Source organism: Somniosus microcephalus, unplaced genomic scaffold (assembly GCF_052327205.1).
Source record: "Somniosus microcephalus isolate GS21.2 unplaced genomic scaffold, FLI_Smic_1.0 unresolved_chr3, whole genome shotgun sequence".
Lineage (NCBI taxonomy): Eukaryota > Metazoa > Chordata > Chondrichthyes > Squaliformes > Somniosidae > Somniosus > Somniosus microcephalus.
Window position 1 is genome coordinate 71,820,368 of NW_028225181.1, and position 16,998 is coordinate 71,837,365.

The 16,998-nt window shown below is 49.2% G+C and overlaps 1 protein-coding gene and 1 pseudogene across 1 annotated transcript; both read right to left on the bottom strand.

Annotated features, from left to right (window-relative positions):
- Positions 1 to 14,017: 14,017 nt before the first annotated feature.
- On the bottom strand, positions 14,018 to 14,674 carry LOC147091958 (uncharacterized). The gene has a single exon (XM_085976649.1). The coding sequence runs from the start codon at positions 14,672 to 14,674 to the stop codon at positions 14,018 to 14,020; it is 657 nt and encodes a 218-aa protein (XP_085832775.1).
- A 1,106-nt stretch (positions 14,675 to 15,780) lies between these two features.
- LOC147091959 (histone H2B type 1-A-like) lies at positions 15,781 to 16,615 on the bottom strand (annotated as a pseudogene).
- Between the last annotated feature and the right edge of the window lie 383 nt (positions 16,616 to 16,998).

Sequence of the window (16,998 nt, forward strand, 5' to 3'; positions counted from 1 at the left end):
CAAAGTATTTTTTTCTGTTTTTCATACAGACCCCAGCATCTGCAAAATTTGACCTCTTGTGACCCCACGTCATTGTTTTTGATGTAATGTTTTCCTGACTGACCTGTTTGGACACCATTCACATTCAGCATTGATTGCTGTGATTATCCCTCTGCTGAGGTGTGATAAAGGGCAGTTAGAAAGATTAGCTGTAATCATCTGGCAGTTTCCGCTGACTATATATGCTGTCCCTTTATGCTTCTCTCCACTTCACCTGATGAAGGAGCAGCGCTCCGAAAGCTTGTGATCTCAAATAAAGCTGTTGGACTATAACCTAGTGTTGTGTGACTTCCTACATTTGTCCACCCCAGTCCAACACTGGCATCTCCACATTAAGTTCTTATGTTTGTTAAAGTGTTATAAAGTAGACTTGCCAGCAAAATGGAGGCCCAGGGAATAAAAGGGACAGTGGTAGCATGGATCTGAAATTGGCGAAGTGACAGGAAGCAGAGAGTAGTGCTGAATGGTTGGTTTTCCGACTGGAGGAAGGTACAGAGTGGTGTTCCCCAGGGGTCGGTTCAAGGACCACTGCTTTTCTAGATATATACAAATGAATTAGACTTTTCTGTACAGGACACAATTCCAAAATTTTCGTGTGACACACAACTTGGAGGTATAGGGAACAGTGAGGAGGATAATGGTAGACTTCAAGAACACATAGAAAGGGTGATGGGATGGGAGGACACATGGCCAATCAAATTTAACACAGAAAATTGCGAACTCATATATTTTGGTAGGAAGAACGAGGAGATGCAATTTAACATAAAGGGTCCAATTCCAAAGTGGGTGCATGAACAGAGTGACCTGGGGGCATCTGTGCACACATCCTTAAAGCTGGCAGGGCAGGTTGCGAAAGCGTCTAAAAAGGTATACATGATCCTGGCCTTCATAAATAGATGCATAGGGTGCAAAATGTGGAAGTTATGATGAAACGTTACAAAACACTGGTTCTGCCTCAACTGGAGTATTGTGTTCAATTCTGGGCACTGCAATTTAGGAAGGATGTGAAGTCCTTAGCGACGGTGCCAAAAAGATTTACATGAATTGTTCCAGGGATGAGGGATTTCAGTTACGTGGATAGAATGGAAAATCTGGGGTTGTTCTCCTTAAAGCATAAAAGGTCGAGGTGAGATTTGATAGAGGTGTTCAAAATCATGCGGGGTCAAGATAGAGTAGATAGAGTGAAACTGTTCCCATAGGAAGAAGGGTCGTGAACCAGAGGACACAGATTTAAGGTGATCACAAAAGTATCAAAGGCGACATGAGGAAAATCATATTTATGCAGTGACTAGTGAGGATCTGGATGCACTGCCTGAAATGGTGGTGGAGGCAAACTAAATCGTAGCTTTCAAATGAGAATTGGATAAGTACCGAAAGGAAAAATAATGCAATATATGGGGAGGGGGCGAGGAAGTGGGACCAGCTGAAGTACTCTTGCAGAGAATCGGCACGGGCTCAACAGGCTGAATTGTCGCCTTCTTTGTTGTAACCCTTCTATGATTCAACACTGTCTCATCAAACACACCCATGTCAGGTACAGCGCGGTTTAGATACAGAGTTATGCTCCCTCTACACTGTCCCATCAAACACTCGCAGGGCAGGCACAGCACGTGTTAGATACAGAATAAAGCTCGTTCTACATTGTCCCATCAAACACTCCCAGGGCAGGTACAGCACGGGTTGTATACAGAGTAAAGCTCTGTCTTCATTGTCCCAACAAACACTCCCAGGGCATGTACAGCACGGGTTAGATACAGCGTGAAGCTCCCTCTACACTGTCCGAACGAACAATCCCAGGGCAGGCAAAGCACGGGTTAGATACAGAGTAACGCTCCCTCTACAATGTCACATCAATCACTCCCAGGGCAGGCACAGCACGGGTTAGATACAGAATAAAGCTCGTTCTACATTGCCCCATCAAACACTCCCAGGGCAGGTAAAGCACTCATTAGATACAGGGAGAAACTCCGTCCACACTGTCCTAACAAACACTCACAGGGCAAGTACAGCACGTGTTAGATACAGAGTAAAGACTAGTATTCGTAAAAAAAGTAGTGCTGGTGAAATTAATGGGACCGACGCCCGATAAATCCCCAGGGCCTGATAATCTGCAGAGTACTAAATGATTTAGCCATTGAAATAGTGGATGCATTGGTTGTCCTCTTCCAATAATCTATAGCTTATGGAACAGTTCCTGCAGATTGGAGGGTGGCAAATATAACCCCACTATTTTAAAAAGGAGTTAGAGAGAAAACAGATAACAACAGACCTGTTAGTGCAGGTTAGTCTAACATCAGTCATAGGGGTAATGCTCGAGACTATTATAAAGGATGTGATAACAGGACACTTATAACATATCAACGGGATTAGACAAAGTCAACAAGGATTTAGGAAATGGAACTCGTGTTTGACAAACCTACTGGAGCTTTTTGAGTATGTAACTGAAAGAATAGATAAGGGAGAACCAGTGGATGGGGTGTATTTGGATTTTCAAAACGTCTTTGATAATGTCCCACATGAGATGTTAGTGTGCAAAATTAAAGCACATGGGATCGGGAGTAATGTACTGGCATGGATTGAAAATTGGTTTACAGACAGGAAACAGAGAGTAGGAATAAAAGGGTCTTTTTCGGGTTGGCAGGCAGTGGCTAGTCGGGTACTGCACGAATCAGTGCTTGGGCCCCAGTTATTCACAATATATATCAATGATTTGGATGAAGGAACCAAGTGTATTTTCCAAGTTTTCTGATGACACGAACCTAGGTAGGATTGTGAGTTGTGAGGAGGATGCAAAGAGGTTTCAAGGAGAATTAGACAAGTTGAGTGAGTGGGCAAATACATGGCAGATGCAATATAACGTGAATAAATGTGATGGTGTCCACTTCAGTAGGAAAAACAGAAAGGCAGAGTATTATTTAAATTGTGCTAGATTGGGAAATGTTGATGTACAAAGGGACCTGGGTGTCCTTGTACACCAATCACTGAAAGCAAACATGCAGGTGCAGCAAGCAGTTAGGAAGGCAAATGGTACGTCGGCCTTCATTGCAAGAGGGTTTGAGTAAAGGTGCAGGGATGTGTAACTACAGTTATACAGGGCCTTGGTGAGACCACACCTGGACTAGTATGTGCAGCTTTGTAATGATTTCCTAAGAAGGGATACACTAGCCATAGAGGGAGTGCAGCAAAGGTTCACCAGACAGATTCCTGCGATAACAGGAGTGTCATATGAGGAGAGATTGGGTCGACTAGGCCTGTATTATTTAGAGTTTAGCAGAATGAGAGGGGATCTCATTGAAACGCCTAAAATTCTGACAGGGTTAGACAGACTGGGTGCAGGGAGGATGTTTCCCCTGGCTGGGGTGTCTAGAACGAGGGGTCACTCTCTCAGGAAACGTGGTGGGAGATTTAGGACTGAGATGAGGAGAAATTTCTTCACTCACAGAGTTGAGATTCTGTGGAGTTATCTACCACAGAACGCTGTGGACGCCAGTCAGTATCCATATTTAAGAAGTAGATAGATTTCTGGACAAAAATGCCTCAAGGGATATGGAGAGAGAGCGAGAATATGGTATTGAGATAGAGGATCAGGCATGATCATATTGAATGGCACAGCAGGATCAAAGTGCCGAATGGACTACTCCTGCTCTTAATGTTCTATGTTTTTTTTGAGAGAGAGAGACAGAGAGAGAGAGAAACAGAGAGTGAGAGAAACAGAGAGTGAGACCGGGCTCATTCCTACACACAGCCCGGGGCCTGGGGCTCGGTCCCAAACACCTCCTGGGGGTTGGGTCTCGGTCCAGCACTACCCGGGGGATGGGATATGTCCAACAATCCCCCTGTGGGATGGGGATCGGTCCCACACCCCCCCTGCGGGATGGCATTCGATCCCTCACACCCTGGGTGTTAGCTTTAAATCCCACACACAACCTGGTAGCTGGGGCTCTCTCCCAAACAGGGAAGTCTTGCTGCAGTTATACAGGGTATTGGTGAGGCCACACCTGGAATACTGCGTGCAGTTTTGGTTTCCATTTTTAAGAAAAGATATACTTGCTCTCAAGGTGGTTTAGAGAAGGTTCACTCGGTTGATTCCGGAGATGAGTGAGTTGACGTATGAGGAAAGGTTGAGTAGGTTGGGACTCTACTCATTGGAGTTCAGTAGAATGAGAGGCGATCTTATCAAAACATATAAGATTTGGAGGGGGCTTGATCGGGTGGATGCGGTGAGGATGTTTCCACTGATGGGTGAGACTAGAACTGGGTGGCATAATCTTAGAATAAGGGGCTGCCCTTTCAAAACTGAGATGAGGAGAAACTTCTTCACTCAGAGGGTAGTAAATCTATGGAATTTGCTACCTCAGAGAGCTGTGGAAGCTGCAACATTAAATAAATTTAAAATGGAGATAGACAGTTTCCTAGCAGATAAGGGAATTAGGGGTTATGGGGAGAGGGCAGGGAAGTGGACGTGAGTCTAGATTCGGATCAGCCATGATCCTATTGAATGGCGGAGCAGGCCCGAGGGGCCGTATGGCCTACTCCTGCTCCTACTTCTTATGTTCTTATGTTCACACATCCTGGGGATTGAATCGCAGTCCAACACGCCCTATGGGCTGGAGCACGGTCCCTCAAACCCCCTGGGGGTGGAATTTGGTCCCACACACAGCCTGGAGGCTGTGGCTCAGTCTCACACACAACTTGATGAATAGGTTACAGTCCTACACACCCTGGTGGATGCAATCATTCTATGTGGCCTGATGGACAGGCCAGAAATGGAACGCGGCTGGAGCTCGAGCTGCAGATTAGTCTATCCACTTTCACTTCTTGTGGGTCAGAGACAGATGCAAACTGCAGCCAGGGAACACACATCAATGCTTAATTTAATTTATCAATTCGCAAAACCGATACTGCCCGGCCCGATCTTAAAAGGATCAGTTCTGCGATTCTGCCACAATGGCAGACATTGCTCCCCAATATGCCCCGTTCATTTTAGATTCGAGTCACGGCTGCACAATTACTCACCCGTTTTAATATTACCCCACTTTATTAGCATAGTGGATCCATAACTAAAATGACCCGGGTATATTGGACATTGCACTCGCTGTTTTTAATTTAAGCCCTTTTTCCCATGTCATGATCAATTAAGTTTATTGTCATGACTGGAAGAGGGCTGTAGAGATTGATGTCATTGGCCAGTCCCAGTAATAAATGGCACTCGGGGATGAAATGTGCATTAAAATGGTGCATTATTGTAGCCATTTTCAAGTGAACGTCGGCAAACTCTATCGGCGTCTTGTCTTTTCTCAGGAGTGATCACACGTTGACAATGAAAAAGCCCAGATTGATGGCTGATCTGGGGCGAAATTTGCAGATTAAATCATTTTCAGAATCACCTAATTATTTCTCAGCGAGGTTTTCAAAAGCTTCAAAGCAGCACTTGCATGTGCAATTTTTAAAGGATGTATGAATGATTTTATCCTTGATTGTGCCTTATACCATGGTTATAATTGCCAGTGGAAGCAGAGTCGATCACTCATTTTCCACTATAAGAATGAATTGAGACCATTTGGAAGAAACAGACCGAGCACTTTTCAAAGTGACTCCTGAACCTGCATCATGTTGGTTAGCCTTTTAATAAGTTTTGTTATTTTTAGTCTGTGTGGAAACGACCTGAAGGGCTCTTTATACAATAAATGCCAGAACTAATTTTAATGGTAGCTCTGGTGAACACAATTCATTTTATTTGTGCAGCAATGCTCCCTCTAATTATTTTTTAATGTGTGGTCCCTTTCAATTTGCTGCATCTCTTCCAGTGGCAGGTGCTGGTGAGCGGCCTGCACATGACCTCGCCATTGCTCCGCGGCCATGCACCTTCTTGGGAACATTGGTGTGCGGCCCTCAACAGCTCGCCAAAACTTGTTAACCGGCCTTCCAGCCCAAATAATTGCCTAGCCCTGCTCCACACTGTCCCCTCAAAGACTACCAAGGATAGTTATAGCACGGGTTAGGTACAGTGTAAATCTCCCTTTGAACCGTCCCATCAAACGGTCTGTGGGTCTTAGGCAAAGTATGTCCGCTGCCAATGTGCCTGAATAAACCCGTTAAAGTGAGATATTCCGAACCCCGAACAGTCAGAGTGCTGACACTCTGGGACACATTTCTAATCTCAGTAGCTTACTGAATGTTTTATTAGGCACTTGTAGAGATTCCCTACAGCGGTTTCATCTTCTCATTCCCTGCAATTCCCACCTCTTCTCCCAGTCTCATTCCACCCCGAACACCTTCTCCTAGGACACACTGATCCAACACAGAAACAAGACCCGGATATGAAGCTATGATCAATGCAGTAAGTTTTATTTCCGAGTACAGCCCATTATTCTGACAGCAGTAATACAGGGTCAGGGGATACGAGACCTAAAGAATCAAATAGAGCCTCTTTGCTGTGAACGAAGGTTTCATTCAGTGAGCTCGGGCTGGTGGGAATCAATCACTGGAGCTTTAATTTTAGCAGTGTGCAGCAAATCTTCCCATTGTAGCACCGTGACCAGATTCTCATTGCTATTACATTCGTCCACACATGTAAATTGTTCGTCATATCGTCGCAGTCGGCTAAAATCCAAAATGAAGAATGAATTGATTGATGGTTCTGAACACAGAGGGAGGGAGAACAATGAGTAAACATGAAGCGGAGTCTGTCAGTGTTACTGCGACGGACTCTGGAACACACATGAACCTTAAATCTTTCATACTTAATGAAAGCCCACACTGCTCCCCCTCCCCCAATCTTTGTCCTGAAGGGCAGCCCAAAGTGCTTTCCTCAGAATGGAGCCCAACACCCCCCCTATCTGAGACCAGAGAGAGAAGATTGGACATTGATATAGAACCATTCCTGGCACCAGAAGGGCCCAGAGAGTTTCACAGACCATGGATTGTTTTTAAAGTGCCGACACTGTTTTGTAGGAAACGCGGCAACCAATTTGCCCACAGCAAATTCCCCAAACAGCAAATGAGATTTAACAGAATGGGTGTCTCTGCTCATGTTGGTTGAGAGAGTGATGTCAGTCCAAGACACCGGGAAAACCACCAACTCTTCAAATAATCCCCCAAACCATTCAAGTAAATCTCTTCTGAACCCTCACCAAAGCCTTTACATCCTGCCTGAAGTATGGTGCCCAGAATTGGACACAATACTCCGGCTGCGGCAGAACTAGTGTTTTCTATAGGTTTAGTATAGCTTTCTGGCTTTTGTACTCTATGCCTCTATTTAAGAAGCCCAGGATCCCATATGCTTTATGAACTACAACTGCTTTCTTAACCTGTCCTGCCACCAAGGATTTGTGCACAAGCAACCCAAGGTCTGGGGACTTGGACCCCCCTTCAAAAGTGTGTATGTTTTCTTCTGATTCTTCCTAACAAACTGTATCACCTTGCACTTTTCAGTGCTGTATTTCATCTTCCATGTGTCCGCCCAATCCACCAGCCGGTTCATGTCTTCTTGAAGTCTATTACTACCTTCCTCACACTCCCAGGTTTCGAGTCAGCTGCAAATTTCAAAATTGTGCCTTTTACCAGCCACGTCCAAACCCCAGTTCTAATGGACACAGAAACAGGGAATGGGTGACCACCAGACAGAATGGGGACCAGACAGGTAGTGCAGGAGTCCCCGGAGTACATCTCGCTCTCCAACCAGTATTCTGTTCCGTGTACTTGTGGTGGCGATGATTCCTCTGTAGGGTGCAGCCAGAGACAAGTCGATGGCACCACGGGTGGCTCAGTTGCACGGAGGGAGGGGAGGAAAAAGAGTGGAAGAGCAATAATGATAGGGGATTCCACAGTTAGGGGAGCAGACAGGCGTTTCTGTGGCTGCAGACGTGACTCCAGGATGGTATGTTGCCTCCGAGGTGCCATGGTCAAGAATGTCACTGAGCAGCTGCAGGAAACTGAATGGGGAGGGTAAACAGCCAGACGCATTTGGTTGTCATCTTCCAAAATTCAATAGATTCTGGAATGCTTCCTGCAGTTTGGAGGCTAGCAAATATAACCCCGCTATTTAAGAAAGGAGGGAGAGGGAAAACAGGGATCTATAGAACTGTAAGCATCACATCAGTAGTTGGGAAAATGCTGGAATCTATTATAAAGGATGCAATAACTGGGCACTTAGAAACTAATAGTAAGATTGAGCAGAGTCTTCATGGATTTATGAAAGGCAAATACTGTTTATCAAACCTATTGGAGTTCTTTGAGGATGTAACTAATGGAGTAGACAAACGGGAACCAGTAGATTTGTTGTATCTGGATTTTCAGAAGGCCGTCGATAAGGTCCCACACAGAGGTTGGTGAACAAAATTAGTGCACATTGAATTGGGCGTAATATACTAGCATGGATTGAGAATTGGTTAACAGACAGAAAACAGAGTAGGGATAAAATGGTCTTTGACAGGATGACAGGCTGTGACTAGTGGGGTACCGCAAGGATCGGTGCTTGGGCCCCAGCTATTCACAATCTATATGAATGATTTGGATGAGGGGATTAAATGTAACATTTCCAAATTTGCTGATGATACAAAGCCAGGTGGCAGTGTCAGTTGTGAATAGGATGTGAAGAGGATTCCAGGGGATATCGGCAGGCTCAGTGCATGGGTGGGAACATGGCAGATGGAATATAACGTGGATAAATGTGAATCTATCCACTTTGATAGAAAAAAACAGAAAGGCAGAGTATTTGGCAGTGGGGAAAATGCTAGAATCCATTAGAAAAGATGTAATAGCAGTGCACTTGGAAAACAGTGACAGGATCGGACAAAGTCAACGTGGATTTACAAAAGGTTAAACATGCTTGACTAATCTACTGTAATTTTTTGAGGAGGTAACTGGTAGAAGAGGTAAGGGAGAACCAGTGGATGTGGTGTATTGGGACTTTCAGAAGGCTTTTGATAAGTTCCCGCATAAGAGATTAGCGTGTAAAGTTAAAGCACATGGGATTGGGGGCAAGGTACTGGCTTGGATAGAGAACTGGTTGGCAGACAGAAAGCAAAGAGTTGGCATAAACGGGTCTTTTTCCGAGTGGCAGGCACTGACTAGTGGGGTACAACAGGGATCGGTGATAGGACCCCAGCTCATCACAATATATATATATAAATTAACTAGACGAGGGAACTAGATGTAATGGCCTAGAAATTCATTGACGCCACTTTTGGGGCGCTAAAGTGGGGCGTCCGCTAAAGTTTGCATCCGCCCCCAAATCTAGGCCACTTCTCCGATATTCATTAGCTTCGCCCTACTAGTTCGGGCGAGCGCTAAAACTGCTGTTGGACGCCTCTCTTTGGGCGCTAAGCCGGAGGTGGTGATTGATAGCGCCGAGGCCGGGCGCAGCGCAGGGGCGGCCATCTCGTGACTGACAGCAGACACCCTGGTGCCGGCCAGCTCTTAAGGGGGAAGGGTCGACTGTGTCTGCTGCCACGCCCTGGATAGTGGAGCCCTCCAGCTAGGCCTGAACACTGCTGCTGGACCCAAATAGTGCCTGAAGACATGGAGAAGGCCCGTGAACGTGCGCAGCGCTTCTCAGAGCGTGATCTGAGTGTGCTGCTTGCTGCTGTGGAGAAGAGGCGCCATGTTTTGTACCCGGACAATGGCAAGAAGGCGACGGTCCTCGTCTACAGGAGAGCCTGGAGGCATGTCACCAGCAAGCTGTCAGCCAACAGCGAGGTCCCCAGGACCGGTGCCCAATGCCGCAAAAAGTTAAATGACCTCACACGCATTGTCAGGGTGAGTACCCTTTCCAATGACCTCCTCATCCTTGCATGTGCACCTCACATTATGGGCAAAGGGACCTGAAAGCTCTAATGGGCAGCCTTCATCCAGCAGCTATGGCACAGCCATGAGCATCAATTGCACATTCTGCACTGAACACACTGGCCAAGCTATTCCACCATGGGAGGCATTGCACACCAGATCATGGTGACACACTGGCCAGGCTATTCCACCATGGGAGGCAGTGCACACCAGATCATGGCGACACACTGGCCAGGCTATTCCACCATGGGAGGCAGTGCACACAAGATCATGGCGACACACTGGCCAGGCTATTCCACCATGGGAGGCAGTGCACACCAGATCATGGCAACACACTGGCCAGGCTATTCCACCATGGGAGGCAGTGCACACAAGATCACGGCGACACACTGTACTTAGAGGCCGTCCTTTCTCTTGCAGGCCAAGCTGGCGAATAATCGCAAGAGCCGGACTGTGACCGGGGGAGGACGACCCCATATCCAGCCACTCACCGACCTGCAACATCGCATGGAGCACCTCATGGGTGGCTGGGTGATTGGGCCCGTTGCATGTGGAGATACCGACCCTGTTCTGGGCAGCAATGGTAAGGACATCACCTTTTGTACCTCTCTCGTCCCACTTGCGCATCAGATATACATCCTTTGCCACTGTCCGACCAATGCAGTGAATGCCACCACTCATGCATCCCGCACTGACGCCCTCTCCTCACTCTAAAGCTACTCTTGTGCCTTCCTGCTTTCAGATGGTCAAGAGGAGGTCCCTCAACTTGCCAGTGACAGACCCTCCGAGGAGGAGCAGGAGGAGGAGCAAGAGGAAGGCGGCCCATCAGGGGAACCCTCAGCCGTGGCCACCCAGGCCAATGTAGGGGACACGTCTTCCCTGGAGGGCAGCGTGGCGGAAGTGTCGAAGGGGAGGGGAGCTCCTGGGACCTGTGTGCTGCAGAAAGGCAGCAGGGGGGTGGAAGCTCGGCGGCCTTCTCCCCAGAGGGGGGATGCATCAGAGGGGAGTCCAATTGCTGGGCCCAGCGGCCTCCAGCAACGCAGGAAGGGTCGGCCAGCTCGGCGGCCTGCTCCCCAGAGGGAGAGTCCGGCCTCCAGTCAGTAGATGCTCTTCGCCGAGGAGATGGAACGCCTCGAAGACTTGTCCGCGGACTCAGAGCACCGGCACACGGAGCTCATGGCGGCAGTGGCACGGTTGCCTGAGTCCATCGATTCCCTCTCTCGGAGTGTGGCCGAGTTCGGGCCCTTAGAGGCCACCAGTCGGGTGGAATACCGGGCAGATCTGTCAGCGACTGGCCAGGTGATTAGTGGTGCCGTCCAGTCACTGGCTGCTCTGCTGCGGTCAGTGAACAGGTCAACACGGGCACTCACTGCTGCCACACTCGCTGTGTCAGCCAGGCATCACCAGGGCACCCGGCGCGCTGCAGCAGCACATTGGTCTGTCCCTCGGCAGATTGGTGCGCATGCTGCAGTGCTGGCCCAGGCGAGTGCCAGTGTCTCAGGCGACCAGCGAGCACCTGCCATCCGCCAGCTTGCCGCCATTCCTCCAGCCGCCACTGCCACTCCCCCAGTGGAGCTGCCAGGAGCTGCTGCAGTGACTGATGCTGGCCAGCCACAGCTGCAGCAATCAACAGCTGGCCGCTCGACGGCCAGACCTCGACTAGGCCGACCCCCAAGGGCATCTGCCGCCACGACATGTGCCCCTCAGGAGCCTGCCCCCAGCCTTGCAGCAGCCAATGGCCTTACTTTGAGGTGGAGCAGCAGGGCGGGCAGGGGCCACCCAAAGATGGCCAAGGCATCGCCCTAGCGGGCCAAATAGTCGAATGTGTGGCCGTTTGTGTTTGTTTCTTGAGGCCGAGAATTGGATGTTTGTTTTTTGAAGGCCGATGATGTGATGTTTGTTTTGGAAGAAGGCCGAGAATGACGGCCATTTTAGTTGCCCTATTTTGTTAATCCTCCCCAGGTTGTGGGAGCGAGTAATGTGTTTGAGTGTTTTTTGGGGGTTTCATCTGTTTTTGGTTTTCATGTGGGAAGGGCCCAGAGTTTGTACAATAAAGCATTTTATTTATTCACATTGTCCATGTTTGATCTTTGAAGTGTTTGTTGCCTTAACCGGCTGAGGGCTTGCGGAGCAGCTGCAATCATGTTCTATCATTGGCACAAGCCATTCCCTGACAGGGGGCCTAGAAGTGACGTTCAATAAGCCACCGACGGGCGGCCCTTGGACCTTGTGCGCCCCTCCTGGGCTGGTACTCCTCGTCCTCGTCATCCTCATGCTCCTCCTGCTCCTCCTCCTGAGGTGGTGGTCCAACGTGAGGTGGCAGTGCCTGAGTCCTGTGGATAGCCAGGTTGTGCAGCATGCAGCAAACGACGACGAATTGAGAGACTCGATCCTGCGAATACTGGAGGGCTCCCCCGGAGCGATCGAGACAGCGGAACCGTTGCTTGAGCACGCTGATTGTTTGTTCTATGAGGTTCCTCGTCGCTTGATGGCTCTCGTTGTATGCCTCTTCAGCGGGGGTCGTGGGCGCGCGGAGCGGGGTCATGAGCCAGGTACACAAAGGATAGCCTTTGTCCCCGATAAGCCATCCTCTTGGGGGAGGCTGTGCCTGGAACATGTCAGCCACAGTTGTCTGTCGCAGGATAAAGGCATCGTGGCTGCTGCCTGGAAAGCGGGCATTGACAGCTAGGATGCGCTGCCTGTGGTCACACACCAGCTGTACATTGAGGGAATGGTAGCCCTTCCGGTTGCGGTACTCCTCGGCATGCTCAAGAGGTGCCCGCAAAGCCACATGCGTGCAGTCAATGGCGCCCTGCACCATGGGGAAGCCCGCTATTCTTGCAAACCCCACTGCACGCTGCTGCTGCTTGTCCAGGGTCATGGGGAAGGAGATGAATCGATGTCTCCTTCTGAAAAGGGCTTCGGTCACCTGGCGGATGCAGCAATGCACGGCGAACTGGGAGATGTTAGCGATGTCCCCAGTAGCGGATTGGAAGGAGCCGGAGGCATAGAAGTTGAGAGCCACTGTCACCTTCACTGCCACCGACAGAGACGTCCTGCGCATCAGCTGTGGCTGCAGATCTCTCTGAAGCAGCCGGCAGATGTCTGCAACCACCTCTCTTCGGAATCGCAGCCTCCTAACACACATCGCGGCAGACATGGTCAGATAGGAGGTCTGCTGGCGGTATACCCTGCGTGGGTAAGGCCTCAGTTGGTGACGCCTGTTGCCCCCTCTGTGTCTAGCCAGGGCTGCCACTCTCTCATGGCGTCTGTAAGCCCTTCTGGCATAAGGCTGAAATTCAGCATTGCCACCCAATGCAGCCCCCATTATATGCTGGCAAACACTGAGCTCTTAATGAAGGCAAAGATAATTGGTAAGCTCTGGCCTGAGTCAAAAATACCTGTCCAAGTGTTGGTCCAAACGAGTAAACTCTCCTCCTTGGTCTCTGTCCAAAAAACCGTTGCACAAGAGTGAATGCTGCAAAATGGCTGGCCTTTATACTGCTGGGTAAGTGCCCTTTAATTAGCGCTCCCCCCGGCCCGGCTGGCCTGTGTACCGTTCCACTACACAGTCGCTCGGGACGCCCGGCGCACAATGGGCAGGCGCGAGTGAAGTTCCGGTTTGGGGTGCACAAAGGGCGTTGCACTAGCAAATGACGTCATGATCTGCGCGCGCAGCAGGGCGCGCGCTAAGACTTTGCGCCGGCGCTAAATGTGTCCTGAAGTTGGGGAGAGGCGCAGATCGCGCTGCGCCCGGGTGATAAGCGCCTAGTGCTCGAGATCTACTCCCCCTAAGGTGCTAACGGCTGGCACGCCCAACTAATTTCTAGGCCCTGGTCTTCCGATTCTCCCGCCCTGCAATCTATCACAGCTCTGCTGCTCTCAATTTAACCACCTTTAAAATAGGAGTTAAAAACCAATATTGGTTCGTATGTTATATTATTCCTGGCAGGTATACTTCAGGCATTAAAACTCAATCGAAGTTTTAATAATTTCCAGTATTGTAATGGGGAAATAATTGGTTTTCTATTTTTCAATAAGGATGATTTTGGTCATATACCATCGGGTCAATTGCAATGTTCCTTTTTTTCACACACCCAACCCTCCGGTCCGGCTCTTTGTGAATGTTTTTTGTGGCTCTGAAAAGAGCCGTTTGATATTGAAGGTATTCATCCTCTGATTGGTCTCCCCTTTAGGAGCTGTCCTCTTGCTCTGAGCAAACTTGGCTTTCTTTCTCTGAAAGGGAGGTCTCCTCCTGAGCGGGGGTTTGGTCTGCTTCCTGCTCTGGTTGTTTGGCCAGCTTTCCCGGCTTTGCACGCTGGCCTTTGCCTTTCCCTTCGGCCCTGGCCGCCTTCCTCCCCTTGGGTTTGCGGGCGGTGGCCCTCCTCGCCCCCTTCCTGGTGGCGCCCTGTTTCTTGGTCTTCCTGGGCAAGCCTCTGCTCCTGGGCGCCGCTTTCCTGTCCGCACCTTGCTTCATCCTCTTCCTCCTCCTCCTCCTTTCCCTGGCGGCGGCGGCGGACTCCCTCTTGGGTTTCTCCTCCTCCTCCCGGTCGCCCCACCTCTTGCTGAGCCTCAAGGAGCCCGAGGCGTCGGTGCCGGTGGGCTGCAGCAGTGAGCCTTTGGTCACCAGGCTCCGGGCCGCCTGGTGGACCCGCCAGTTGTTTCTGGCCACGTCGTAGCCGCGGCCCGAGAGGACCTTCTTGAGAGCCGAGAGCCCGAGCCCCCGGCACTCCTTGGTGGACGCCACCACCTCTAGGATCTGCTGGGACACGGTGGCGCCGGGTCTCCTGGCCGGGAGCGCAGTCCTGGTCTTCATCCTGGTGTTCCTGGCAGGGAGAGTGTCGGCCATGGCTTGGGCTGGGACCTTCTCTCTCTCTCTCTCTATCTGAGTGTGTGTTGGGGGATGAAGAGTTTCCAGCAGCCGGCGCTATTTCACCAGGCGAACCGGACGCTGCAGAGCCAAAGGTCTCATCTCCTGAAAAATGCCCACCAACAAAACACGAAACAAAGTCGCCTTCTTTCCAAAGCGTGTATCACCTCAGAGCGATTATATATCCCCAGAGACATTCTCTCTCGCTCTTTACGGAGGTCACTGACCACCATCAAAGACCCTACCCACCCCAGCCACAGTCTGTTCGCCCCCCTGCCATCCGGGAGATGCTACAGATGCATTCGCACCTGAACGACCAGATTTAGGAACAGCTTCTTTCCCAGGGCTGTCATCCTACTGAACTCCACAAATAAACTCTAAAGCCTGCACATCTACCAATGCACTTTATTATGTTTATGTTTATGTATTACAAGCCAAATGAATGTTGAATGTTAAATGTCTTAATCTAAATGTACACTCTCGGGAGCCGCAAGCCTACATTTCGTTGTACTGCACTTGTGCACTAACAATGACAATAAAGTTGATTATTATTATTATTAAGTTCTTCTGAATCTTATGTTTTTTTCATGTATCTTTAGCTCAACTCTCTGTAAAGACTTGAGCGTCTCTTCATCTCTTTCCCCCGTGAAGCGTCTTGGGACGTGTTTCGACCTTAAATGTCATTTGTAAATGCGAGTTGTGCAGATTTCTTGATCTGGGGAAATGTGTCCGTCTTATCTCCTACTCCAAGTCGCGGTCTCAATGATTTCTTGTCTCCAAGTTCTCCCCTTCCCTGTACAAAACAAAGGTCTTCCTAAACCGAAATGTGGCGTCACTGAACATTAATGCTTGAACTACCTCCTATTTTACCCGCTTTTTTCCACAATATTGGCGGTCCGGCAACATTGATCTTCGCTGTACTCCTGGGTTTCAATATCAAGAGTAAATTCTTCAACTGGCAGGGAAGAGCCTTGGTTTAATCCAAAATCCTTGTTCTCGGAGTTATTGAGCGCCGATTGCCCCCTTCCCCGTGAATTCCCCAATCCCTTCAGGGACTTATACTCAAAAGTAAGAAATGCGAATTAAAACAGCTTTCATAAATAGAACGCACCACATGTAGATGGATGAACCGGACGATTAATTTGGCAATTCATTGCATTAACATACAGCCTAACAGAAGTATTTGTTCAGGGGTCTCGGTTTTGTTTTATAGCTCCGTTTTAAGGCTTTGCGAAGTGGCTCTTAAAAGAGCCGTTTGGTGATTTAATTGCAGGTTTTATTTTGGGAGGGGGACTCTACTTGGAGCTGGTGTATTTGGTGACCGCCTTGGTCCCCTCCGAGACGGCGTGCTTGGCCAGTTCCCCGTGCAGCAGGAGGCGGACGGCGGTCTGGATCTCCCGGCCGGGAGGAGATGGTCTGGTGTTTGGTGTAATGGATCAGGCGGGAGGCCTCGCAGGCGATGCGCTCGAAGATGTCGGTGAGGAACAAGTTCATGACACTCATGTCTTTGGATGAGATGCCGGTGTCGGGGTGGACCTGCTTCAGCACCTTGTAGATGTAGATGCTGGAACTCTCCCTCCTGCTCCTCCTGTACTTCCTGTCCCCTCTCCTGGTCATTTTCATGGCGGTTTTCTTCGAGCCCTTCTTGGAGACGGCGCCCTTGGCAGCGGCTGTGGTGGAACTGGTGGAAACAGCAGCAGCAGTCGGCATGGCAAGCCCTTCAATTCCTTCTCCACCTCGACTGGTTAATAAAAACACAAAGCAACATCGAAATGGAGCCCGCAACCCCTCCTTTATATACACAGCTTTATCCTAATGACGGATGCCAAATTGTCTATTCCAATTGGCTGATCCTTGACACACCACATGTTCAGTCTGCACAAATCACAGTCAACTATCAAGTTTTTTTTGCCAGAAGCCGCTGCCACGCAAGGAATGGGGAAACCTTAATTTGCTGGAGCAAAACCCCGAAGCTATATATATATATATATATAAAATCTCATACTCTCATGTGACACGTCCACAGTAAATGTCTGATGCGAAATACATTCATTCGAGCCACAACAATTCTGGAACTCCCCATAATATACAAGTTAGACAGGTCCCAGAAACTACAAAAGAGATTGTCTAAGAAAAAAATATATGCGCTTAATCGCTTCTGTTTAAGAAAGGCCACTGCAATATTAGCTATTTACTGAAATCTTTATGGCATAGTACACAAATGCTGAACCTGAGGCAATTTATTTGGTATTTAAAAAGATTCTCGGGATGTCGGCATCGCTGGCAAGGCCGGCTTGTATTGC